Below are 25706 nucleotides of genomic sequence, written 5' to 3' on the forward strand. Positions count from 1 at the left end.
CTTCTCTGCCCAGCAGTGTGATTAGGTTGCAGGGGGTTCACAGGTGGCGGGAAGGGAGCCGTGTCCCTTTCTGATCGTCCGTTCTGCCAGAACTTTAAATAGCACTTCTGTGCCCACGCATGCATGCCTTGAAGGAGCCAGCAATGGCAGACATAAACCACAGGGCCCCTGTGCGCCTGGCCAGGCCCTGTGGTGCGGGTGCTGGGAGACCCAGGAGATGGTCCGGAGGCTCACGGGCTCCCATGCGCTTCTTATTTTTTCAAACAGGATTATGTGAGCCACCCCACCCGTCCCGATCCCCTCGTCCAGCTTGAATCTCCCTCCACTGTTTCCCAGCATTCCTTTGCCCCTCTAGTGGAGTATTTATTACTAGCTCTATGCTAATTTGTAGGCTAGTCTCTCTCCTCCGCTGGGTTGGAAGCTCATGAAAGTCAGGCTTGGGTCTTCTTTCTCCCATAATCTTCAACCCTTCGTGTAGCGCCTGGCACAGGCTAAGTGCCCAGTCACCAGGCAGTGTGCCTAGAGCCCCAGGCTCTGGCATCCTCCACTGTCTCAGCTCTTGGTTGCTCTCCAGGCCCCATGGTTCTCAGGGCTGTGTGTCTGACCCACATCTGACTTCTCTGTGAACAGCCCTTTGTGCATTCAGGTTTAACATCTAAGATTCGCTCCCCACCTTTGCCCCAACGACCCAGCCAGCTTGTCCTCAGATGCCAGCTCACAGCTCAGTTTACTGGGCCCAGAGGAGCGGCACCTCGTCTGGGCAGATTCTGAGCGTGACTCTGGGCCTCCCACTCTGGGCCAAGGCACCCCTCTCCCCCCTGGAAGCTGGCAGCTGCAAGGTTTCTGGAGCTGGAGGACAAAGGGTCACTGGACAGAGATGTGGGTTCTGTGTGACCCCAGCAAGTGGCTTCCCTTTGTGGGGCTTGGTTTCTTTGTTTCTGTGACAGAGATCATCTTAAGTGCTTCTATAAAAAGCTATAATAATCACATTTATGAAGGTGAAAGGGCTTTCTACACCGCAGAGAGACATAAACACATGAGGGGTTCTTGTTTGTTTTGCAGAAACCATTCCCACCCCCTGCACTCAGTCTGGGCTCTTATCTCTCCCAGGTTCTGGGAAAGTGGTGCAGAGCTGGGGCCTTGGCTGAGCCTTCCTGCCACGGGGAAAAGGCACTGTCCTTGGGGCAGGTGGCGGCAGGAGGTACGGGGAGAGCCCTCCCTACCCTGGTTGCGGCTTTCTGTAGCCAGCTCTCCACTTTCGGGGCAGGGAGCTGAGCCACTGAACCTCCAGCTGACCACTGGAGCGGTCGCCGTCTGGGGTGAGGCAGTGCAGGTGAAGATGGAGAGACGTGGCAGATTCTGTCGCATCGTCTTTGTTCAGTCCAAAGACTGTGAAAACACACCCCGGCTCTTGCCATGCCGTTATGGAGACTGAGTTTGGGGATTTGTAATGAATATCTGAGCATTCTAGGAGCAGCAGGGACTCTTATCCCATGGCCAGGGTTGGGAGGTAAGCTGGGTTGGGGCTGGGAGCCCCATTCAGGGCCAGGTCAGCAGCTCACCCTCTGCTCGTCTCTCCACAGGGTGCCAAGTACCGGGGCTCCATTCGTGACTTCCCCAACTTCAACCCCAGCCAGGATGCCGAGACTCTGTATAATGCCATGAAGGGCTTTGGTGGGTGCTCAGCCACTGCGGGGAAAGGGACCAGCAGGAAAGGAAGCAGGATTCACCTAGGCTTGGGGGTGTCCCCCCCTTTTGGTTATTCAGTCATTCTTTTGTCTCTCTTTTTTGGCCACGATACATGGCATGCGAGATCTAAGTTCCCCAACCGTGACTGAACCTGGGCCCCTGCAGTGGAAGTGCAGAATCCTAACCAGTGGACTGCCAGCGCATTCCCTTGTCTCTTCTTTTTACAATTTTATAATGGACTCTTCCAATGGTGCTAGTGGTAAAGAACCCGCCTGCCAATACAGGAGATATAAGAGATGCAGGTTCAATCCCTGGCCTAGGAAGATCCCCTGGAGAAGGACATGACAACCCACTCCAGTCTTCTTGCCTGGGGAATCCCATGGACAGAGGAACCTGGTGGGCTATGATCCACAGGGTCGCAGAGTCAGACATGACTTAAGCGACTTGGCGCACATGCACACTCCAGGCCAATAAAGCAGTCTCATGAGTAGAAGAAGCTTTACCAGTAGACCTGCCACCCAGCTTGAGAACTGGCACTTGCTTGCTCACGTAGCTGCAACATCATGATAGGTCCTCCTCCTGATAACATCACTTTGCCTTTTGTCTTACGGGTAAGCACTACCCTCAATTTGCAGCTTATTATTTTCTTTTATTTTACCTGTCAGTGAAAGAACCCATCCTGGACGTTAGGACACCTGGGTTTTTCTAAGCCAAGCTCACTGGGAGACCGCAGGGGACTCCATGCTCCTCTCTGGGCCCCAGTTTCCTCGTGTGTGTGACGAGGAGCTAGATCATGGGCCACCTGAACTTAGATACTACATGTGCTAGCATCTCTCTCAGGGGGGCTCATCAGGTCCCCACAGAGCCCCCGTCTGATGCCACTGCCTCTTGTGAGCAGAAGGCTGATGCCGAGGACTGCAGGGAGCACTCCTGTTGGGCTTCCTGGAGGCAGGTTGGGTAGGGTGACGGGTGCCTCCCCTCTTCTAGGCAGTGACAAGGAGGCCATCCTGGAGTTGATTACTTCCCGGAGCAACAGGCAGAGGCAGGAGATCTGCCAGAACTACAAGTCCCTCTATGGCAAGGTAACCATGACAACCAGAGGGTTGGGGGCGGAGGAGGCATACTCTGATTCATCCAGGCCCTTTCCTGAGTATTTTACTCCTGCTCAGCTTCTATGCTGGCACTTCTACCCTCCTTTTTTCTTCTCAGTCAGGCAGGGATCATCCAACCGTAATTGCATCTAGAGCACCTGCTGGGCACTGTGCTAGGGGTTACGGCTACCCAGATAAATAAGACCCGAGGGTGTCAACCTGTGGGCTCACAGTGGGAGACACTGAGCAAGTGAACACATAACGGCAGGGAGGGGCACTGTGCTGCGGACTGGGCAGGTTACCTGATGTCTCTAAGCCCATTTCTGAAGGCCAATGAGAGTATGTATCCCCAGAGTGACGATTAAGTTGGATTACTTCGCTCAGTGCCTGTACAGAGTAAGTGCTCATTCAGTGTAATTCTTATCATTATAACTGCGCTTCCCCATCTTCTTCCATTTCCTCCTCCCTCCACCCCTCCCCCAACCAGGACCTCATTGCAGACTTGAAGTATGAGTTGACAGGGAAGTTTGAACGCCTGATTGTGGGTCTTATGAGGCCACCTGCCTATGCTGATGCCAAAGAAATTAAAGATGCCATCTCGGTAAGAAGCACGGTCTGTGCATGTGTGAGAGTTGGGGGCGTGGTTCATGGGAGATTGCAGCTTCTACAGCAGAAATTCAGTGAGCCCTACACCCACCCCACACATATGCCCTGCTTTGAGGCAGCAGCCAAAGTCCTATCCCAGAGGGTGCCATGGTCCTTCCAGATGGATGGAGGTGGCATAGGTGTTGGTGTGAGGCCCATCCTGTGAAAGGGGGCCCTGGGCCCACACCCCACCCCAGTCGCTTACAGTCCTGAGGAAGCAGGACATGGGGATGTGGAAACAGATTGTGTCCAACACCCAAAGTCCGGGGGCATCGTAAAGGAGATCAGAAGGACAGGCCCTGGGCTTGGGGTGGCTGGAGAGGGCATCATAGAAGATGAGGGGATCGAGTTGGGCCTGAAGCCTGGAGAAGGTTTGGTTGACCAGAAGGGGCAGGTCATTCTAGGCTGGAGAGTAAGTGGTTGTGGAAGTGTGTTCAGGATATGAGGGTCAGCCCAGTCTAGTGGAGGTGGAGGGTTTCTCCCTACAAAGCAGGGAACGCTCAAAGGCCTTTGAGTGTAACTCGGCACTTTATGAAGTGCTATGATCTTGGTCTCAGATGAGCTATATGAACTTGTTTTCATAAGCTAGTAAACTTAGCAGTGTAAGAGAGTATCACATTCTCATTCTTTCCGTGAGTTCAGCAGCAACTACTATCATTTCCATTTTAAAGATGAGAAAAGTAAGGCCCAGGAAGATGAAGTTTTTTAATGAGCCATCACAAAGCAAGTTGCAGGGAGAGGCGGCACTAGAACCCCCGTCTTTAGATTCTCAGGGCTGCAGCTCTGGATCAATGCCTAAGACCTGTGTTAGGAACACCCTGAGTGCTGGGAGTTTCCCAGCTCTGACCACCCCAGGTTCCCAACTCGGGGCTGGTGGCCTCCCGTTTCAGCCCTTGACTCACATGCCCCTTCTTTTCTCCCAGGGCATTGGGACCGATGAGAAGTGCCTCATTGAGATCTTGGCTTCTCGGACCAACAAGCAGATCCACCAGCTGGTGGCAGCGTACAAAGATGGTGAGATTGGCAAGAGGGGCCCTTCAAGGTTTTCAGATGTGTGATGAAGGTGCTCACAAGAGCAGGGACCCTAAGACTCTACCCGTCCACCTTTTTTCCTCCTTCCCTCTGATCTGTCTGTCCATCCATCTGTTCATTTAGTAAGTACCTACTTTCTGCTGGGTTCTCAGCATATGGTGGTGGGCATCCATACCACTCCTGCCTGAGAGCTTATGTATTAATGAGATAATGAGGGATATAGATAATAAACAGGTAAACAAATGGGATGATGACATGTGGTAAAGAGTTAAGAAGGACACAAACAGAAAACAAGCATCCAACTGGAGAGGACATGCTTCAGATAGGTGGCTGGGGAAGCCTGTCTTGGGAGGAGACGAGCAGGAGCCAGTTGTACACAGAGTGGGGAGAAGACCCTGGCAGGAGCGGGAAGGACAAGTCCAAAGGTCCCCAAGCTGAATAAGCCTGGTGTCCAGTGCAAGGCTAGAACAGCAGAGGGCGGGACAGGGTCACACAGGGCTGTGCAGGCCAAGGCAAAGGTTTATTCCAAACCTAGTGGGAAGCAGAGGAGCCCGTGATGAGTGTGGGCTCTAAGACAGTCTCTCGTGTTGCTCTGGATCAGAGAAGCAGAAAGAACAGTCAGAAGGCTGTAGCCGCTGTGCAGGTGAGCGACAGTAGTGTCTGGAGTAGGACACCACAGGTGAGGATGGAGAGATGTGCGCAGATTCCATCTCACCATGTCATGAGTCAGCACAAAGAATTGAGAAAATACAGCCTGGGTCTTGCACGGCCAGTGTGGAGACTGGATTTGGGGATTTTTAACAAATATCTGAGTATTTTAGGGGCAGTGGGGACCTCTATCCTGGTTCCCCGGGATGTCCTGGGGGTGGGACTAGAGCTTATGTTCCTTCCTGGCAGCCTACGAGCGAGACCTGGAGGCTGACATCACTGGGGACACCTCTGGCCACTTCCGGAAGATGCTCGTGGTTCTGCTGCAGGTTGGTTTACCTTGGGGCCCTCCCCGAGCTCTCCCCCAGCATGCAGAGGGCTCGGAACGCCTTATCCCTGTTCCCCTAGACAGTGTGGCTCATGAGAGGCTCCTTGGTGGCTCCTCAGGTGTAAAGTCCTCCTCGTGTTTTCTGGCCACCTCTCCCCCTCTCCCCATCTTACCCTCAAACTTGAGATGGTCTCTTTGGCTTGCCTGAGTGTAGAAGCTGAGCGTCCAGGGTCTGTTCTGTCCCCCGTGGTTTGCACAGGCAGGTGACCTGCATTTCTTTTCACACACCCTGTCTCTCTTGTGCTTCTCTGTCTTGCTTTTTCTCTCCACACGTACCCCCTCCTCTATGCCCCAGCCTCTCTTGCCATGGCTTTCCCAGCAGGGGCGCCAGCAGGGATGTGGCCTCTCTGAGCCCCCTGAGTGGCATGCCCCACAGAACAGCCCTGCTGCTCCCTCCCAACCAAGGATGACATAACAACATAAAAAAGAACATGAAGAGGCTGCACAGTGGTGTCACAGCTGAATTCTACCTGCTCAAGCTCTGTTTTTTCCTTTGTTCATTTTCCTTTGTGTGTGGGTTTTTTTTACACTTTGAGTTAGTTGCTAACATTTAAAACTAGAGAGATTTTGCTCCAAAATCATATCTCTGGATTGTTTTGAATAATCGAAAAGTTCTGGGAACAGCAAGCCTGCTTATTCTCAGGACTGCCTTGTTTGGTCCACACTCCAAATGATAAGGGGAGAATCCAGTGGTAGGGACCCTGTGATTCCCTGCAAAATAGTTGCTGTGGTCCTCTGTGTGTGTGCCGCACCCTGCAGCTTGTGGGATTTTTGTTCCCCATCCAAGGATTGAGCCCTGGCCTGAAGCAGTGAGAGTGCAGAGTCCTAACCACCGAACCACCAGGGAATTCCCAGGTGCTGCGGTCTTGTTCCGGAGGCAGCTGTCAGTCTCTTCCCCTGGACACCCCGGGCCACCACGGTTTTCCTAGTCCTCCCTGTCTCCACCATTGGCATCCAGGCTTTCTCCCGGCTCTGGTATTTGAACCAGTGTCCCTTGTTTTTCTTCCCAGGGTACCAGGGAGGAGGATGACGTAGTGAGCGAGGATTTGGTGCAGCAGGACGTTCAGGTAAATAAGCACCAGTGGCGATTGCTGGGCACAGCCAGGCAGCCCGAGAAGGGGGAGGGGTGGAGGCAAAGTAATTTGCACCAGACACCAGAAATAACTGACTTACAGCCATCATTGTACAGCGCTTCACTGAAGGGTCGAAGTTACCTTTCAAAGGTACCTAGCATATGTAAAGCTGGTGAGATGTATTTTGGAGCTTTCATTATTTGTTCATTTTTCATTCAGTTAATTAATATTTATCGAACACTTACTATATGCCAATCATTCTGAATGCCAAGCATTGGGGAATCACAAGTGAGCAAAGTCAAACAGTACTGGGGATCAGACATACGTCAATCACACAGTCACATTTTCTGTGGATACACCATATATTCCAGGTGTTTTGAGCTCCCACTATATGCCAGTAATACTGTCGGTAGCTACAGAGAATGTAGAATGTAATTCCTATTCTTGAGGAGTCGGTGCTGTAGTGGGAAGCCAGGCATATAAATATTATGTATTATAATACACAGTGAATCAAAGCTATAAAGACACAAAAGTCTAGAAAAGGGAGTGAGGGAAAGAGAATTCTGCCTGGGGACATCAGGAAGTGCTTTGAAAACAAATGGGATGTTTAATCTGGGCCCTGAAGGTTGAATAAGAGTTTCCCCAGAAAGAAAGGAAAGATGCTAAGAGGTGTATGCATTTACTAGCATGTTCAAGGATCTGGCAGTGGTTCTGAGTGGCTTGGCTGGTAAGCTGTTTCCTGAGGTTTCTTCTCTTAATTAAGTCCCACTTCTTCCCCTCCAGGACCTGTATGAGGCAGGGGAACTGAAATGGGGAACAGATGAAGCCCAGTTCATTTACATTTTGGGAAATCGCAGCAAGCAGCATCTCCGGTTGGGTGAGCTCCAGAGAAGACCTGCAGCTGTCCCCTGGGGGTTGTGCCAAGCTTTCCTTTCTCATTTCCTTTTCTGCTAAGGAGCATGATAGTGCTTCAACCACAACCCAAACACTAGTCCTGATTTTAACACCGTGGCTTCTGTGGTCCCTTATGAGAGGTCTTAACAGGGTGTTCAGCCCCTCCGTCTCAGTACAGTCCCTGTCTTCATGTTGGAGCGGGACGTGTACACAGTCCCTCACATCAGACACAGTGAGGCTGCGTGGTGGCCGGTGACACGCACGAGCTTCCCGCCACCTGCCTAAGTGCCAGCCGTGCCTTCACGGTGGCGCTCTGGTCCTGGCCACTGCATCTCCCCTCCCGAAGTCCCTGATGCTTCCAGTGTTACGAGGGTGGCTTTGACACCCCGTCTCTCTGTCTCAGTATTTGATGGGTATCTGAAGACCACGGGGAAGCCGATTGAAGCCAGCATCCGAGGGGAGCTGTCCGGGGACTTTGAGAAGCTGATGCTGGCTGTGGGTATGTCTGAGGTTTCATTTCTAGGGCCTTTGAGGGATTCAGGGACTCTGGCCTGAATGGGGACATGGGGATTGTACGGTATGGAGATGGGAAGGAGAAAACCAGACAGGTGGTAAATTCTAAAGGTCTAGCTAGGGCCGTGTGGCCGAGGCCTGGGGGCTGGGGGTCAAGCCTTGGACACTGCTGCCTCCCACTCCCTCCTCCCATGTTTGTGATGGGGCTGAAAAGCACATGGGGTCAGGGGTCAGGCAGTCATGATCAGGAGAGCGGGTTGTGTGGAGCATCTGCTGTGGGCCTGGTGCTCCACTGAGTGTTTACTCTTTACAAATGACCCAGGAATGGACACTGTCATCGTCTCCATTTCACGGATGAGAAAACCGCAGCTCACAGAGGCTGTATCTCTTGCCAAGGGGTAGTTTTGTAATGAATTGAGGTACTCTGGGCATGGGGGAAGCCAGGAGTTGACTAGTCAATGGTGGAGTCAAGATTCAAAACTCAGGCTTCTTCTCAGTCTGCTGTTGACTTGAAGAAAGTCACTTATGCTCAGTGGGCCTCAATTTCCTCATCTGGTAAATGGGGGTGGGGAGTAGCCGCCTGACCCAGAGGCTGTGGGCACATCCTGACACCGCATTCCCAGGGCATTCTGGGACTCGGGGCCAGGAACACAGGGCTAAGAATGGAAAGGAGAGCTCTATGGTACGGAGGTGGGAAGGAGGAAACCAGAATGTCAGTTTGCCAGCCAGACGTTCCAAGAGTCACTGTGTCTGAGCCTGGGGTAGGTTGCATGAGTGTGTTTCTTGGGAACGAGCTAAGGCCCAGCACTCATCCTCTTGCCCAGAGCTGTCCCCCACCAGCCCTATCTCAGGTAATCAGGTTGTGGCCCTGCTCGGCAGCAAGATCCAGAGGTTGGGCCAGTAATGTTCTATCATAGCAGACTGTAAAGAACCACCTTGCCTAGCCCCACCTCAGGTCCTCCTCACCCATCCCAGTTCCTTGAAACACCAAAGGACCAGAAAGGTGAAGGGGGTCTTTGCACTCCCGACATTACAGCAGGCCCATGTTCTGATTTCTCTGTCCCCTGGGATAAAAGTGGTGGGCCTGGGGTCCTCAGGGATTTCAGATGATCAGGAAGCAGGATTCTTCTCAGATTTGAACTTGGTGGCTCCCAAGGAATGGAAATAAAGAAGGGGTCAGACCGCCCCATCACCCTTCCAAGGCAGCCAAAATAACTACCTCTTCCTTCCTCTTCTCAGTGAAGTGTATCCGGAGCACCGCAGAGTATTTTGCTGAGAGGCTATTCAAGGCCATGAAGGTGCGTGGTGGGGTTGATGCGCCCGAGGTTGGGGAGAGGGGCTCTTTGCACCCCCAAAAGATTGTCAGGACTCTGGCAAATCCCTGGGAGTCCATTAGCCAAAGAGAGCATTCAAGGCATTGGCCATAAAACCAAGTGATGGCACTTGGTCCCAGGTCATACACCTTCCCACCCAGATACCTACCCTATTCTCATGATTGTTCAGGGGGTGCATCATGCCCCCAGTCCAGCCAGCCAACTGGGTTGGAAGCCCATGCTTTATTTCTAAACGCTAATTAACTAGAATGTTTATATATAATGCACATAGGAAGTGAAAGACATTTTTGGCATTGCCTGCCAAGACTTGTGATGTTCATCCCAGGGACTCAGGGATTCTGCTCCTGGCGAGTACTGAGAACAGATTTTCCCAGGACTTTACACACACAACACAGAAGGTGGTGATATCTTCATAGTGCACCAGGGTAAATGAACACAGTCATTTGTTGTCAGAGGCCACAGGCCCAAAGTCCCTGCAAGTGGCCCATTCTCTGTCTTCCAGCGCCATACTGGACCCAGCTGGGTCCAGAGACCAGCATTTTTATGATGTGTTCATAAAAACATTCATAGCAGTATGGTCCATGTCATGAAAAAACTAGAAACAACCCAATGCCTGTCAGGAGTAGATAGACAAATAATGCATAGTGGTATATTTACAGAGCTCCAAAATGTGCAAATCTAAACCATACCTTGCTTAGAGTTATGAGGAAGTCAAAGATGGAAATGACATGAGGTGGGGGAAGAAGACGACAAAAGCAGGAGGGACATCAGGGAGCTTCAGAGGGAATGACAATGTCTGGCTTCTTTCCTTCTTAATTTTAACGTTTTATTACAAACATTGTATTTTCAGTTGAGCAGGGGACTCTTAGCAGTCTAGCCTCCTCTCAATTCCCCACCCCCCAAACCCACTCATCTTGCAGGGCCTGGGGACTCGGGACAACACCCTGATCCGCATCATGGTCTCCCGCAGTGAGCTGGACATGCTCGACATCCGGGAGATATTCCGGACCAAGTACGAGAAGTCCCTGTACAGTATGATCAAGGTGAGGTGCTCTTGGAGCTCCAGAGAGGGCTGGGGTGCTCTCCCAGGAGAAAAGGTGTCATCCTAGAAAGCTGGAGTCTCGTGGGAATTGCAGGAGCCCTGCCTGTGCCACCTTCAGGGAGTTGAAGGCGACTCCAGAGAAGCAGGTGTCACCTGACAAGCAAGGTGCTTCTAAGACATGAGGCACCTCTTTAGAGGAAGGCAGGACTGGGTCGTGACGGGGGCAAGGCTGAATCTGGGATGAAGGCTCCCTCACTAGGGCGGTGAGAGGCCAGCCTCCTAGAGGCAGCGCGAGGCGGGAGGCCAGAGGCAGGCGTCCCAGGTGAGCCCAGAGGAGGCTTCCCTGGGGACTCGCAGGCCCTGGGCCAGGTGATGGCTCTGGGCTGGCCAGCCCATGAGACTCGCTCCAGAGACAGATGTAAAGCTGGATGGTTTCTCCTTGTTTTGGGTGAGTGGGATAAAGCTTTCGGAGTTCAAGCTGTGCTCCCTAAAGTGTGTTTCTAAAGAAGAATTATATAGGCATTGTGTGCAAAAATAGCTCGTGGGAAACGTCTGGGAGAAACTAGAATAAGCAAAATAAGTCTGCTTCTTTACCAAGAACTTCTCACAGCCTTCACTGTAGTTTGTTCACTGTGAGGCCCCGAGAGAGATGTAGAATCTGCCGTGTCTATCCAACGTACGTTTGTTTGGTTTTGGCATTTCCCAGTGCTTTTGCTCAGTCCATTTTATGGACTATTTCACATTGGAGGGCTGGGCTAGGGTTATCTGCTGGCAGGGGTGTGCTGGGGCCAGCTCACACTGGCTTGGGAAGCATCGCTTCTTCTTTTTCTAATTTTAAAAATATTTATTTATTTGGCTGCACCAGGTCTTAGCTGCAGCACTCCAGGTCTTTGCTGTGGTATGTGGGATCTTTAGTTGAGGCCTGTAGGATCTAGTTCCCTGACCAGAAATAGAACCCAGGCCCCCTGCATTGGAAGTGCAGAGTCTTAGCCACTGGACTACCAATGAAGTCCCAAAAGCATCTTTTCTTAATTCCACGTGCAGTGAAGTCATACTGGTAGCTTGGGATTGTCCATTAGAGGAAATTAGCAAACACTACAAATCAGGACTTTTACTCTTTTTCCCAAAGAGCCAGTTGGTAAGTGCTTACCATCACACCACTATTTGGTCTAAGTCACCGCCAGACAGGCTGAGAGTGAGGGCTGCTGTAAATACATAGTCAGCCTGCCCCTGTTTGGGACTATGCAGGACCTCCCCTTCTTGTCTGAGAGGATCCCAGGGCTGGGTGAGAGGTGACCTTTCCCTCTGGCTTTCTCCCCAGAACGACACCTCTGGCGAATATAAGAAGACTCTGCTGAAGCTGTGTGGGGGAGATGATGAGTAAGTGGCCTCCTGGCCCCAGGCTGGAGGGGTGGGTGTGGCTGGTCAGGATTCTCTTGGCCTCTTCGTGATGGATGGATGGATAGATGGATGGATTAGATGGACTTGGGAACTCCTTGAAGGTCAGAACACCGCACAGGTGAAAGTCTGAGCGTCCATGTACGCACACATGATTGTGGTCTCCCATACGTGGAGATGTCTGCTCGTGAACTTGGAAAGCAGTCTAGGGATGTGCATCAGCAATCACAATATGAGGGTCTAGGCCCTGCTACTAACTTCTCAGGTGCTTCTCTGGTTTATCATCTGTTAAATGGAGAAAGTACAGATGCCTGCCCTGGCTGCTCGTTTATTCAGCACCTATGCATTAAGCACTCTCCACGTGCAGGCCTTGAGGGGAAGCACTGATGAAGCCTCTGGCCTAGGAAAGGACACAAACCTGGGCATGTGTCCTTGGTGGGGAAGTGTACGTGTCTATGTGCACTCTCCAGGTGGGGGTGGGGAGGCTCCTGGAGATAATGAGGCTGAGATCCAAGGAGAAAGGTGATGGGGTGAAGACAGGGCCTGGAGGGAGAGTGTTAGGGGTGGAGAGAGAGCCTGGAGATGAGAAGGTGCCACCTGGCTCATTTATGTAGCTGAGGTCACACTTTTGTATCGCGCTGGGAAGATATGAGGCTGAGAGGTGGGCAGGGCCTGGGCCTTCTTCCTGGCACATGAATCTCCCCTAAGGAGAGCAGAGAACCAGCCACTGGAGGAGGATTAAATTGGAGCATGACTTGACCAGATTTGGGTTGCTGGGAAGGGATCTACAGGTACTCTGATTTCCCTTATCCGGAACTTCTAAGGATCCAGTTAAACAGGGAATACAAGAGCCTCCTGTTTACCGTTGGTAGGTGCCTTAGGAGCTGGTTCAGTTCAGCAGATATTTACCTGGCAGCTGGTAAACCAAGGTGCTTGGCAGAAGGAGAGGTAGAGATGACATGGCTCGAAGCTGGTCATGGACATGTTTGAGATGGGAGACTTATATGGGAAAGGGGAGGATGAGGGATTCGAGAAATCTTCTCCTGCCTGGGAGTGGGGGCCAGGAAGGCTGCTGGTCAGAGCTAGCCCTGTCAGGAGTCGAAACAGGATAGAAGGTTCTCAGAGGTGAAGGGAGGGCTCTGGTGAGTGGGTGAGGCCCAGGCTGGAGAGAGGGTAAAGCCAGATGGGTTTACTTGAAGTGTGTGTGTGTGTTGTATGTGTGAAGTGTGCCCACGATGACCTTCCCTCCTGTCCTCTCCCTAACACCCTCCATTCCAGTGCTGCTGGCCAGTTCTTCCCGGAGGCAGCGCAGGTGGCCTATCAGATGTGGGAACTTAGTGCAGTGGCCCGAGTAGAGGTCAGACCCTCCCCACCTCCTGCTTGACCTCTTGACCACAGCTTCCACTCTTCTGCTCGCACCTTCCTGCTGCTCTGGTTGGCACCCAGCTGCCCCCTGGTGGCCAACCAGAGACACTGAGTCTCACGTCTTGAAGCTTCCTGTTGTCTGCAGAGTGATGGATTGGTGGGCGGGCACTCTGGTGTTGGCATCTGATTCCTGCATTCACCTCTAACACGCTGGGGAGCCTTCTGGCCCACTAACTACGTATAGATCTTGCTGAATGGAGACTTGGTTGGTTCTTTGGAGGGGCCTATCCCATCCTGGGTCCAATAGTTGGATTTTGGAGGCATGGAAGCTGAGAACAGATGGGCATCCCGGGGTGTACTAGAGGATTCTTGGTTGTCCTGAGCATCCTCAGACCCAGGGTCTACACAGGGCAAAAATAAAAAGTTTCACAGAAGTCCTCAGGGCAAACCAGCCCCGAGATAGCACTTGGCCCCTACAAAAATATTTGGAACCTTGGACTCTATTGCTCACTTGCTAGCTACCTTTGGCAGGCCCCCGCCTCTCTCTGTCTCTATCTCCAAAAAGAGGCTGTTGGACATGGCGGTCTGGGTGCCCTCCGAGGGCTCCTGTGCACGGATACTCTAGGACAGTGTTTCCCAAATTGTAAGGCAAGAGCTGTCATTGAAGATGATCTTAAGTCATATGAGAAATGAATTGTGTTTTTTTGTTGGGGAGAGACCTGCATGGCATCAAATAACACTGACCCTCATGCAGTGTGAAACTACTCCACTTTGGTTTAACCAATATTAAATCAGTAATCAATTATTGTTAATGTCAAGGAGGAAGTCTCAGTCTGGTGCCACAGTCGCTAATGTTCCCTTTTCATGACGAGCTGAGAGAGCTAGCTTCAAGGTCAGAGCTCTTGGCGAGCCATGGTATCTTGTTAAATTTGGTGATATTTGAAAGCATATATTTTTGTTTTTATGGCATTTATTTTTGTGGCTTATCTGATTACGACACATGACACCAACTTTCTATTCATAATAGTGATATAAAATTGTTTTCATTCATTAACTCACTGAGCAGATATTTTTTGAGTGCTTACCCCTGTGTCAGGTACTCGCGTTATATCAAAGAATGAAATGGACCAAAACCCTTGCCTTTTAGGAGTATTCAGTGCACTTCAAAATGAATGCATTTAAGTAAAACAGAAAAGTAGCTGAATTAAGTTAAAATGTTAAGAAATAGTGTAGGGCATGCGCAGATACAGAAAACATTGGGAAGATCATTCGGGGGTGACTGAAATCTGGGCGCTCTGTTCCAGTATTTCAGAACATTTCAGTTACCTTTTCAGGGAGAGCGTTGCTCTGTGAAATGAGAGGACCCTGGGAGCAGGGCTGGGTTGTGAGAGCCTGGTTTCCAGTGGGGCGGGGCCAGAGCTGGCTCTTGGGGCAGGAGCCCGGCCCCTCTGCCCTTGACAGCACTTGCCCTGCTCCCAAGCCTGGGTCTGTCTGTCTCCTCCTCCCTCTCTCAGCTCTAGGGCAGGAGTCTGTCTGCTGTGCCTTCACCCCCGCCTTTTCCCCCAAGCTGCTTGGTTTGGGGCTCTTGGGGAAAGCCTCCCCTCCCTCGCATGCTCCTCTCCTGGCCTGGCCCCTGGGGGCCTCCAGACACCTGCGGACTCACTTTCTGCCTCTTGCAGCTGAAAGGAACCGTGCGCCCAGCTGGTGATTTCAACCCTGATGCAGACGCCAAAGCCTTGCGGAAAGCCATGAAGGGGCTTGGTAAGGGGCACCTGAAAGGGGTTGGGTAGGCTCTGGGGCATTGGAGGGTAGCGGGTCTGCAATGGGATCGGCAGGGGCAAGAGCTGAGGCTTCAGACTGGAGTCTGCAGGGTGATGAGGACTTTATTTGCCTTGAGTCTCCAGCCCCCTGGAACCTCCAGCTCCCTTAAGTATAGAGAGGAGGGTAGTGAGGGGCTTTCTCAGGAACCTTCCCAGAAACCGAGGTGCTCCCAGGTCCTGGTATAGAAGTGCTAGGTGATGAGGTGGGGTTTTTGCTCTGGTTTTATTGCTAACTCACCATGTGACTTTGAGCAAGTCCCATAACCCATCTAGGGGTCTCAGTATCCCAGGACTAGAACTCAGAGGCCCTGACCCTCAACCCAGGGCTCTCTTTTATCTTGATTAGTGACCCAGCAGAAAAGTGCAGAAGGAATCCAGGGGAAGTTAGTGATTGGGCCAGAAGCAAGGCTCCTGCAGGGGCATAAAGCTGGCTAGCCTGGCCTCTCCCCCAGCAAAGACGCTGGGGCCCATCGCTGGGGGAGGTGGAGACCACGGCCTTGCTCTGATCTGTGGCTTTGGGGTCTCAGGAACTGACGAGGACACCATCATCGACATCATCGCCCACCGCAGCAATGCCCAGCGGCAGCAGATCCGCCAGACCTTCAAGTCTCACTTTGGCCGGGTAAGGGCCTCAGCCTAGACCCTGGGCCCTGTGTCCACGATCCTCCTCTGACGGAGCGTGGCGTGGAGACACGCCTCTCCTTCCCGCTGCACCCCTCGTTCCCTGTGATCAGCAGTATGCTTGTGACTGCCTCCCCTTAGGGCTACGATCAGGGATGTGAGCTGTGTTAGTGGCATCTAGCTTTGGCTGACTAGTTTCTCCCAGGATGGAAATGGTACCACCCACTTTCCTTCCCTGTCTCCTGCCTCCAGGGAGAGTGGGCAAGTCCCCCGCTTGCATGGTGTCTTCTCCACCCTCTTTGTGGTGGTGGTGGTGGTGGTTTTGAACCCAGCATCAGCCAAAGCAGACACAGATGCCCACTATTCCTATATCTCTTGGAGCCTGCCTCCTCCTTCCGTGTCTCCTACCTGTCCCGAGTCACGTGTGGGCCATTGCTGATGTTGACATGACCTTGGCTCTGCCCTCTGCAGGACTTGATGGCTGACCTGAAGTCTGAGCTCTCCGGAGACCTGGCAAGGCTCATTCTGGGGCTCATGATGCCACCGGCCCATTATGATGCCAAGCAGTTGAAGAAAGCCATGGAGGTAAAGTGTGGGCACCAAAGGGACGGGGTCCAGTCTCTGTGGGTGCTAAGGGGACACAGGCACTCCTCCTGAGCCCAGGTGGGGTGGGTGTAACTCCTTGGTGGAGCCCCTCCCACACCTGTCCTGGGCTCAGTGTCTTAGCTAGTAGTTCCTTGTCTTGTCACCCCACAAGGTAAGGCTTTGCTTTTGTCCCCATTTTATAGATGAGGACGCTAAGGCTCAGAGCATAAGTTACTTGGTCACAGAGTCAAAGCACTAGAAAATAGCAGAGCTGGAATTCAGATCAAGTTTGTCTGTCTCCAGAGCCTGATTTGACAACCGCATGAATCAATCCACTAGAGTTTTAGGCTCCTTGAAGATAAAGAGAAGAACAGACTTTCCCTGGGCAAAGCCAATTAAGATTATTGTCTTGAAAATTCCTGGACAGAAAAGTGGATGACTTAAAAACACAAAATGAGAAGGATAGGGCTGCACTGTGGAACTTAGGACACTCCGAGGATCAGGCTGTCCTCAGCACACATCAGCTTTTATTTTTGTTATTTCTTAACTTTTTGGCCACACCGCACGAGCACGTAAGATCTTAGTTTCCCAACCAGGGATCGAACCCACGCCCTTTGTCTTGGAAGTGTGGAGTCTTAATTCAACAGCCAGGGAAGTCCCCACACCAACTTTTAATAGACTGATGAAGATACCCTTCAGGTCAGAGGACTCAGGGACGCCTGACCCCTAGGCAGTAACCTCCCAAGACAGAGACTTGTCTTATTTTTATAGTATTGCTCCAGCAGCTGACACAGTGACTGGCACATAATGGGTGTTTAGCAGATACTTGAACTCATCGGTCAGTCAGCCTGTCTTGCCTGCTTCCTCCTCTCCCCCGAAGTGAGGACCTTAGCATGATGGGCTCCCCAGCTGCCTCAGTCCCTGCGTCACCCATCCCATCCAGATGGAAACAGATATTGCCGGTGGTTTTCCTTAAAGCACAGAACATCTTTTTTCCTTCTGACAAATATGTGTTTACCATGAAAACCTGAGAAAATATAGCAGAGCAAAAAAGAATGTTGAAATCATCTGTGATTCCCTCATGCACCCAGAGACCACGGTCACTGTTACACTGTGGTGCGTATCCTCTGTCCTTTTTATGTATTTATATTGAGATATGCGCATATAAGCGTTTTTATACACACACACCCATATACGCTATATTCTTTGCTTTTAAACATTTTTGGTCCAAAGCAATTCTCATGGGAGGTTCTGGAAATCTTTACAAGCTGGTGGAATCCTTTGATTGTGCCAAGGGCTGGTCAGGGGGTAAAGAGGACATGAGGGAGGCTTGATCTGAGTGTTGACCTGCAGTGTCCTGGAACAGGAGTCTCCTTGACCTGGGCCCCTTGGGCCTCTCCACAGGCATCAGGGCTGTGCTTCAGATCCTCTTTGCCTTGATCTTCTAGGGAGCTGGCACAGATGAAAAGGCTCTCATCGAGATCCTGGCCACTCGGACCAACGCCGAAATCCAGGCCATCAATGAGGCCTACAAGGAGGGTGAGTGCGGGAGACCTGTGGCCCAGTGCTGCAGGGAGGCCCCAGGGAAGAACCAGGCCCCCCGGCTCCTGACCTCACCCTCTAGCCCTGCCCCGCCTGCCCACCTCAGGCCACAAGGCTGTGATAAGCCCCCTGGGTGCACCCAGCCCTGTGTCTGGGGAAGGTGCCCCAGAGAGAGTCCCAGCAGGACAAAGACCTGGAGGTAGAGGAGGGTTTTGACTGGGAGTGGGAGAGAGAGCACCCAGGCCCCTGGAGAGGGGAGGGCGGCTTCACGGGTGTGTGGCCTGTGCACTCACACAGGGCCCCGTGTTCAGAAGGCCCTGTGTCTGTTTGCATGCTTAACTATCACCATCTTGCAATTCTTCATAACTTTTCAATAAGTGCTTCTGTATTAGTCTGAAGAACCTTGAATATCAGTCAAAAATGTTTAAGGTTTTTGTCTTCTAAGCAGCTTTAAAATGGTAGAGTCTTTGAGCAGGGCAGTGACTTGATCAGAGCTGTGCTTTTGGGTTCAACCACTGCCGTGCAGTGGGGAAGGCAGGAGAGAGTGAAGACAGGGAGGCTGTTGTCTGGGAGAGGGGAGATGCACTGAGCGCTCAGCAGGGACGGGCAGAGTGAGGTGATGGACCCATGGCAAATCAACAGCAGGGTGGCTGGTGGCCCCCAGGGGCCAACGACAAACTCCTTCATCCCCACCACCCTGCCAGCACTGCTCTGGCTTAAATCTGTGCTTCCTGGACCCCTCCCCCACTCTTGGCCAGCAGCCACTCACACCTCTTTTTCCTGTCTCAGACTATCACAAGTCCCTGGAGGATGCTCTGAGCTCAGACACGTCCGGCCACTTCAAGAGGATCCTCATCTCTCTGGCCACGGTGGGTGAATTCATGGCTCCACCTGCTTGGCCCTCTGGGGCCCTAGGTTGGATAAGGGTTGCTACAAGAGGCAGGGGGTTCACTCCTGATGAAAAGAGGATGTCTTCCCCTGCTGCCTCCTAAGATTCTTACCACTGAGGCAGTTGCTACTTGGGCAACACCTTCTCCATTGTTCACTTTTCAAAGCTGACTTAGTGCCCCCTTCTCCAGGCAGCCCTCCCTGATTGCTCTTAGCCTGGCTTGTTGGGCCCCCAGCTGACAGGACAGAGCCATTGTGGGTGACCTTTCCCTGTGTCATCATCCAAGAGCTTCTGTTAGTGAGGACCTACTGTATAGTTCAGGGAACTCTACTTGGTGTTCTGTGGTGACCTAAATGGGAAGGAAATCCAAAAAAGAAGGGATACGTGTATATGTAGAGCTGATTCACTTTGCTGTACAGTAGAAACTAAGCACCTATGCTCCAATAAAAATTAAAGTAGATAAATAGGGGAGGAAAAGGAACAGCTGTTACCATCTCTTGAATTCTCGCAACCCGGGTACCACACCCTGAGGCACAGTTATGGCAAGCTCACCGTGTGTGAGTCAGGCCTTGGGCTAAGTGCCTTCCCAGTGATCATGTTCATGTTCAAGACTGCCACCCTGGGGAGGCAGGATCGCTGTCCCCGTGTTACAGATGCGGGAGAGCGTTCAGAGAGGTGAGTGGCTGAGTACTGCCCTCTGGCTGCTGAGGGATGGAGAGGGCGGATGTTTGGAGGCTGACCTTTCTCTCTGGTCCTGCTGCAGGGGAACCGTGAGGAGGGAGGAGAAGATCGGGAACGGGCCCGGGAAGATGCCCAGGTGAGACACCCCATCCCACCACCCCCTTCCCCCTGCCCAGTGACTCCAGCTGGCTTTTGTCCATGCCAGCCCTGGCTGTCTGGGAGTGAGGAGGGTGCCTGGCAGGGCAGGGCTGGTGTGACCGGTTGACACTGAGACTTTTGGCCCCTTGCAACTCTCCACTCTTAGAAGTGAGACTGACAGTTTCCAAAACTTTCAGAGAGATACCTGGGAGGGTGGTGCTCATTCTACTGATGTTTCCTGTGTGAAGAAGAGGACTCGAGCCCTAGGTCCTCAGATCTGGAAGGGACTTAAGGTGTGTCTCAGAGTCAGACTCATAACTGGAAGATGGAGGCCCAGAGAGGGTGAATGACCCCTGAAACTCACACAGCAAATCAGTGGCCCAGGTGGAATTGGGCCACTGATTGAGCAGGTCTTGGAGCTTACTGGGAAGGGGGCTTGAGTGCTAAAGGTCTCGGGTCATTATTTTTGAAATGGGATCCAGGTCGAAGGGAATGTCCTGGGAGCCCTCGAAAGGGAGTTCATCAAGGTCAACCCAGGTCTTCTGAATTGCAAGCAAATTCTTTACCACCTGAGCCACCAGGGAAGCCCTTCCTCCTTAAAACTCACCCCAAATCCATCCTCTATCCCAAAATTCATCCTCCAGGGAATTCTGCTTGGGGTTTGGGTCTCCCTGGGAAGCTGTGCTTCTAGTTGCTGCCAGCAGGGGGCAATAGTGGGCCTTCCTGGCAGCCCCTTTTCAGGAGAAAAGCCGGGAGAGAGAACCTGGGTGGAGTCAACTGAGGGAGCCAGAGCCAGGCCCTGTCCAGCTCAGCTGCTTCTCCAGATTCACAGATGCTGGACCCTGATCTTAGTGTGGACTCACTGTCTGACAGCTAGAAACACTGGTTTCTCAAGTAATACATATTCTTTTGTAGAAACTTTAGAAACTACCAAAAACAAAACCCTATATAACCTGCTACTAGTAATAACTATTGTTAATGGAGCATATCATTCTAGTTGTCTTTATGTATTTATAGAAATAGATTCCTGGTTTATAACAGTAAAAAATGAATATTTTGTGAATATGGTTACATTTTTTTTTTTTTTTTTAATTTTATTTTTTGGCTGCACCACACAGCATGTGGGATCTTAGTTCCTCAACCAGGCATCAGACCTGTGCCCTGTGCAGTAGAAGTTCAGAATCTTAGCCGCTGGACTGTCAGGGAAATCCCATATGTCATTTTTAAAAAATCAACAGCATCATTTAATGGCTAAATACTATTCCATCTAAGAATCTGCCGAACTATTTAACCAGCCCTTTCCCTAGTAACCAACTCTCATCATCTTCATGATTTTTTTTTTTTTCCTTAGAACAGATTTCTAGAGGTGAGTTGGGAATACTAGAGGAAAATTGTATACAAAAATTGAAGGCATTTGATATGCAGAGCCAAGGTTCCCCAGAAAAATAATGACATTAACGCTTGATGGTTTTGTACCTCTTCCTTCCCATGCTCTCACTCAGGACACTGAGAGCAGCCTAAGCTCTTGGAGTCTGGCTCTGTTATGATCAGGTGACATGTGTCCGGGGTTTACCTGTTGCCCCACAGTATTGCAAATAGCTTCCTCTTTACTCTTAGTGTTCCCATGTGAGCAATAAATCATGTAAATGATCTCATTATTATAGCCCCAGAGTGAAATAAAGAGTTGTGGCCATTTTTAGATAATTCAATCTCCAGATTATTTTTTAATACAACAGCTTTATTGAAATATAATTTGCATACCATACTACTGACCCATTTAAAGTACACAGTTAAATGGTTGTATCTTCACAGACTTGTGCAGTCATCACTGTGGTAATTTTAGAACATTACATCACCCTAAAAAGAAACCCTGTACAAATTGCGTTCCTTTTCATTTCCTCCCAACCCCCAGCCCTGTGCAACCACTAATCTACTGTCTGTTTATATAGATGTGCCTACTCTGGACATTTCTGGCTAGCTTCTTTTACTTTATTATAATATTTTTATATATTTTCATCCATATCATATCATATATCAATACTTCATTCCTTTCCATTGCCAAATAATATTTCATTTCATGGATATATATATATATATATTTTACCTCCATTAGCTAATAGATATTTGGGTTGTTTCTACTTTTCACAATTATGAATATTACTATAAGCATTTATGTACAAGTGTGTATGTGCATGAATACTTTCGTTTCCCTTGGTTGTACAGGAGTAGCATTGCTGGGTCGTGTGATAACTCTCTGCTTACCTTTTGGAGGAGTCGCCCAGATTAATTTTGGCATGAAGTAGCTGAGCTAATAGGGAAAAGCTCTTGTGTTGACTATCTGGAAAAGTATTATAGTAGCTCGCTACGTTTCTCATATTACAAATATTATGATCTTAAACATGCTTTGAAAATACAAATACATCTGGGGGTTCTCTGATCTAAAGTGAAGAATCTTTGGCACTTTAGGTTCCTTTTTGTTTAATTTTTTAAAACATCTCCCTCTTTTTAAAATAGCAATCCTAGACTTTTTTGCATAACGTTTGAAAAAACTGTGGTAAAATACATTTAACACATCTTACAATTTACCATCTTAACCTTTTCAAAGTGTAGTTCATCAGCGTTAAGTGCATTCACGCTGTTATGCAGCCATCTCCACCATCCATCCACTGACCTCTTCATCCTACAAAACTCAAAGTCTGTACTCATTAAACAGTAACCTCTCTTCCCCCAGCCCCCACAGGTTCTGTTCTTTTTATCTCCGTGAAATTGACTACTCAAGGTACCTCACATATTTGAAATCATATAGTATTTGTCCTTTTCTAACTAATTTCACTTAGCATAATGTCTTCAAGGTTCAACCAGGTTTGTTTTTTTTTTAATAGATCTTTTTCTTTAAGAGCTTTTATTTATTTATCTATTTTGGCTGTACTGCTCCACATGGAGGATCTAGTTCCCCAACTAGGGATCAGACCCATGCTCCTTCCAGTAGAAGCGAGGGGTCCTAACCACTGGACTGTCAGGGAAGTCCCAACGAGGTTGTTTTTAATATGGGAAAGTGTAAATAAAAACCGGAAGCAGGGACTTCCCTGGTGGTCCAGTGGCTGAGACTCCATGCTCCCAATTCAGGGAGCCAGGGCTCCATCCTGGTCAAAGAGCTAGATCCCACATGCCACAGCTAAGATACGGTGCAGCTAAATAAATTTAAAAAGCAAACAAAACAGCAACAAAAAACCCGGAAACATCCCATAATCCTAGTAGCTCTGACAGCTCCTATTTAACTTTTTTCTAAAAAATTAAAATAATGTATTTGCATGTTGAGAAAATATAAACATAAAATTTCAGGAAAAATACAATGCCAAAGTTCTTCCCCCAGTGCTTCTCTTTAAAGGTAATCACTGTCAACAGTATCTTGACTATCCCTCTAGCACAACTTCCCAGTAAATATGTAAGAGTGGGCACACTTTATCTTTTCTTATCAAGGTAAAAGAAACACTTATATGCAACATAATGTACTTTCTTGCTTAATGTAAATGGAAGCTCTCTCCTTAGCAGTCCTGTACCAGTCCCATTCTTTTTACTAGCTGAGTGGATTTCCATTGCTAAATGAACCATAGCTCAATTAACAAACAATCTGGTAATGGTTTCCAGTTTTTCTCTATTACCAGTGAGCACCCTTGTAGTATATCTCCAAAGATATAGTTGGCTAGTTTATTTGCAAGAGAAATTCCTAGCAGCATAGTTGTTTGATCAAAGGCATGCGCATTTTGAATTTTGATAGACATTCCAAACTTATGTAACAAAAATGGTTTCTAAAGAGTAAGGCTATTGAGAAGTTTACAAAGAGGATGATTTCAGTCTGCCCAACAGAATAAATCAGTCAGCAGAGTTTTGGGTAAACAGACAAAAGCAAAACTCCATCCAGGGGGTGCACAGGGCTGACTGTATTTCGTTCCCAGGCCCTGCAAGTCACAGCCATTTGCCTAACAAAATAGTGTCCTAACCTCAGAACTTTGTGCTCAGCATGATACAACGATGGAAGTTCACCCTTGTAAGATGACTGGGGCAGCTGGCATTTTCCCACCTGATTGGCTGCATGTCCCCACCCCCCAGGCCTCAGCTTTCCTGTGTCCTGTCTGTAACACGAGAGGGTGGTGACAGGTCTCTGGAGGACCCTTCAGCCCCGACGTGGTAAAGGGTGAAGGGAACAGGGCACTTCTCACATTGAACTTCTCGGTGGTAGGCGTGAGGGGCAGGGGGTCCTGTCCTGTACCCTCTGGTTATCCCTCCAGTAAGCACATCCATCGTTAATTCTCAGACCTGTCCTCGTTTTGAGTCCAACTCAGAGATCAGGGGAAGGTGTCTCCCCAGCCCCTCCCTGTCCCCCGATGCCAATCCAGGCTACCTCACCTGCACCCCAGGGCCCCCTCTCTGGGCCTCCTCTGACTCTTGCCTTCCCCTCTCTCCCTTCTCTCTCCTCCCTGCTCTCAGGTGGCTGCTGAGATCTTGGTGAGTGCCCTGTTCTTCACGTGGATTTTAATGGTCTGAGTCTGGCTGTGCCTCTGGGTGGGGCTGAGTGGGCAGAGTCAGGCACAATTTGGGGGCCTGTCCCCCAGGTTCTCTCTCTCCCCTTCAGGACCTCCAAAGAACCCCACTGCATGAAAAATGGGCTGGGCAAGTGTTGCCCAAACTTCACCACTCAACCACTTGCCAGAATGGTGCTATATACCACCAACTGTGAATAGTGCTTTAAATGGACTCTCATTTTAACCCCAAATGAGTTGTTTTATTTTTTACTTTCTGGATGCACCATGTGGCCTGTGGGATCCTAGTTCCCTGGCCAGGGATCAAATCCTTGCCCCTTGCAGTGGGAGCACAGAGTCTTGATTGCTGAACCACCAGGGAAGTCCCAAATTGAGTTACTTTAAAGGAAATTTCATATTGATGTAAATAGAACTGACCCAAAGATCACTGTGGAAATAAATATGTGGTGTGTAAACACATTTGCCTATTTACCACACTTGGGGAAACACTGGCTAGGCCATTTTTCCTTGCACACATGCACAGACACTTCCCCAGAGAGGCTTTCAGAGGGGTTTAAAGATGAAAGAAGAATCTGAGTCTCCATGCCCAGTCCCCGCTTGCCCTTTCCCCGGGCCCAGTCCTGTGTCCCCAAGGCTAAGGTGGGAGTGCTCTGTGCTCAGCTCCTCTGGGTGAGTCCACACGGTCCCTGGGAGCTGGAAAGGGGATGTGGAGACCGAGGAAGGGCCTCCTTGGGTGGCTGGGTTAGCCCAGCTTCTCACCGCCCTCGACCCAGGCAGACAGGAAAGTGAAAAACAACCAGGCTTTCTTGTGTCTCCCCTCCCCATTCCTGCCCCGACATGGGTTCTGCAGGAAATAGCAGACACAACCAGCGGAGACAAGTCTTCCCTGGAGACACGATTCATGATGATCCTCTGCACACGGAGCTATCCGCACCTCCGGAGAGGTGAGACCCAACTCCCTCCCCTCCCAAGGCAGTGGGAAGATCCCCAACCCTTGACAAGAGGAGCCAGCTGCCCACCCACCTGCCCCTTACCCCAGCAAGGGAGTTTGTTGGCTGATGGGGACTCAGGAACCCCAGGGTCTGGTCCTGGCTGTGCTGCTAACGGCATCATTGAGCCTCGGGCCAACTCGCCTCACCTCCTTAGGCAAACACGTGTGATGCCTGGGAAAAGGATGGCAGGTGGCTTTAGCCTCCAAGGCCAACTCTAGGGGGTTGGTAGTGGCTGCCTAGAATGCTGTGTTGAGAAGGATTTGAAGGTTCTGTGTCACGGTTCTTTGGTGACATCTGCCAGGAGCAAGGCAGTGAAGGGTGGTAATGACACAGAGACCACGTGCATGTCTTAGACACACACAGGCTGCCACATGCGCCACTGTGTGCGGCGACCCTCACATTAGGCGGTTGTGAGGGGCCCTGACTACTGAGACAGTGACGTTTTTATGTGCACTTAAGGGGCTTTAGCACAGTGACTAAAAGAATGGACTTGGGAGCTGGACTGGCTTAATTCGAATCTCCCACTTATCAGTCATGTGACCCCGGGCACGTTACTGAATATCTGTGCCTTTGTTCCCTTACCTATAAATACGGGATTTTAATTCTACCTCACATGACTGTTGTGAGGATGCAAAAGATAATTATTAATGCACCAAAGCGCTTGGTACCTGATAACTTCTTAGTGTTATTATTGTGATTACTTGCATTAATCTCTATCCCAACTTGACTCGGGAGGAAAGGGGGGCCCAGAAAGGGAGAGGGGCTCACCCAAGGTCCTTCGGTGA

General features: G+C 50.3%; 1 protein-coding gene across 2 annotated transcripts in view; it reads left to right on the forward strand.

Annotated features, from left to right (window-relative positions):
• ANXA6 (annexin A6) overlaps window positions 1–25706 on the forward strand; it is a 46608-nt gene that overhangs the window by 13080 nt on the left and 7822 nt on the right. Inside the window, exons 3-22 of one of the 2 annotated variants that reach the window (XM_006041202.4) lie at window positions 1584–1674; window positions 2677–2771; window positions 3268–3381; window positions 4349–4439; window positions 5355–5434; window positions 6504–6560; window positions 7350–7443; window positions 7864–7959; window positions 9213–9271; window positions 10228–10350; window positions 11671–11729; window positions 13026–13104; window positions 14792–14873; window positions 15460–15554; window positions 16025–16138; window positions 17587–17677; window positions 18470–18549; window positions 19333–19386; window positions 23877–23894; window positions 24780–24873. In XM_006041202.4, the coding sequence (XP_006041264.1) occupies window positions 1584–1674; window positions 2677–2771; window positions 3268–3381; window positions 4349–4439; window positions 5355–5434; window positions 6504–6560; window positions 7350–7443; window positions 7864–7959; window positions 9213–9271; window positions 10228–10350; window positions 11671–11729; window positions 13026–13104; window positions 14792–14873; window positions 15460–15554; window positions 16025–16138; window positions 17587–17677; window positions 18470–18549; window positions 19333–19386; window positions 23877–23894; window positions 24780–24873 (1666 nt within the window). The remainder of the gene's footprint in view (window positions 1–1583; window positions 1675–2676; window positions 2772–3267; window positions 3382–4348; window positions 4440–5354; window positions 5435–6503; window positions 6561–7349; window positions 7444–7863; window positions 7960–9212; window positions 9272–10227; window positions 10351–11670; window positions 11730–13025; window positions 13105–14791; window positions 14874–15459; window positions 15555–16024; window positions 16139–17586; window positions 17678–18469; window positions 18550–19332; window positions 19387–23876; window positions 23895–24779; window positions 24874–25706) is intronic. The other variant, XM_006041203.4, reaches the window with a different exon arrangement.

Source organism: Bubalus bubalis, chromosome 9 (assembly GCF_019923935.1).
Source record: "Bubalus bubalis isolate 160015118507 breed Murrah chromosome 9, NDDB_SH_1, whole genome shotgun sequence".
Lineage (NCBI taxonomy): Eukaryota > Metazoa > Chordata > Mammalia > Artiodactyla > Bovidae > Bubalus > Bubalus bubalis.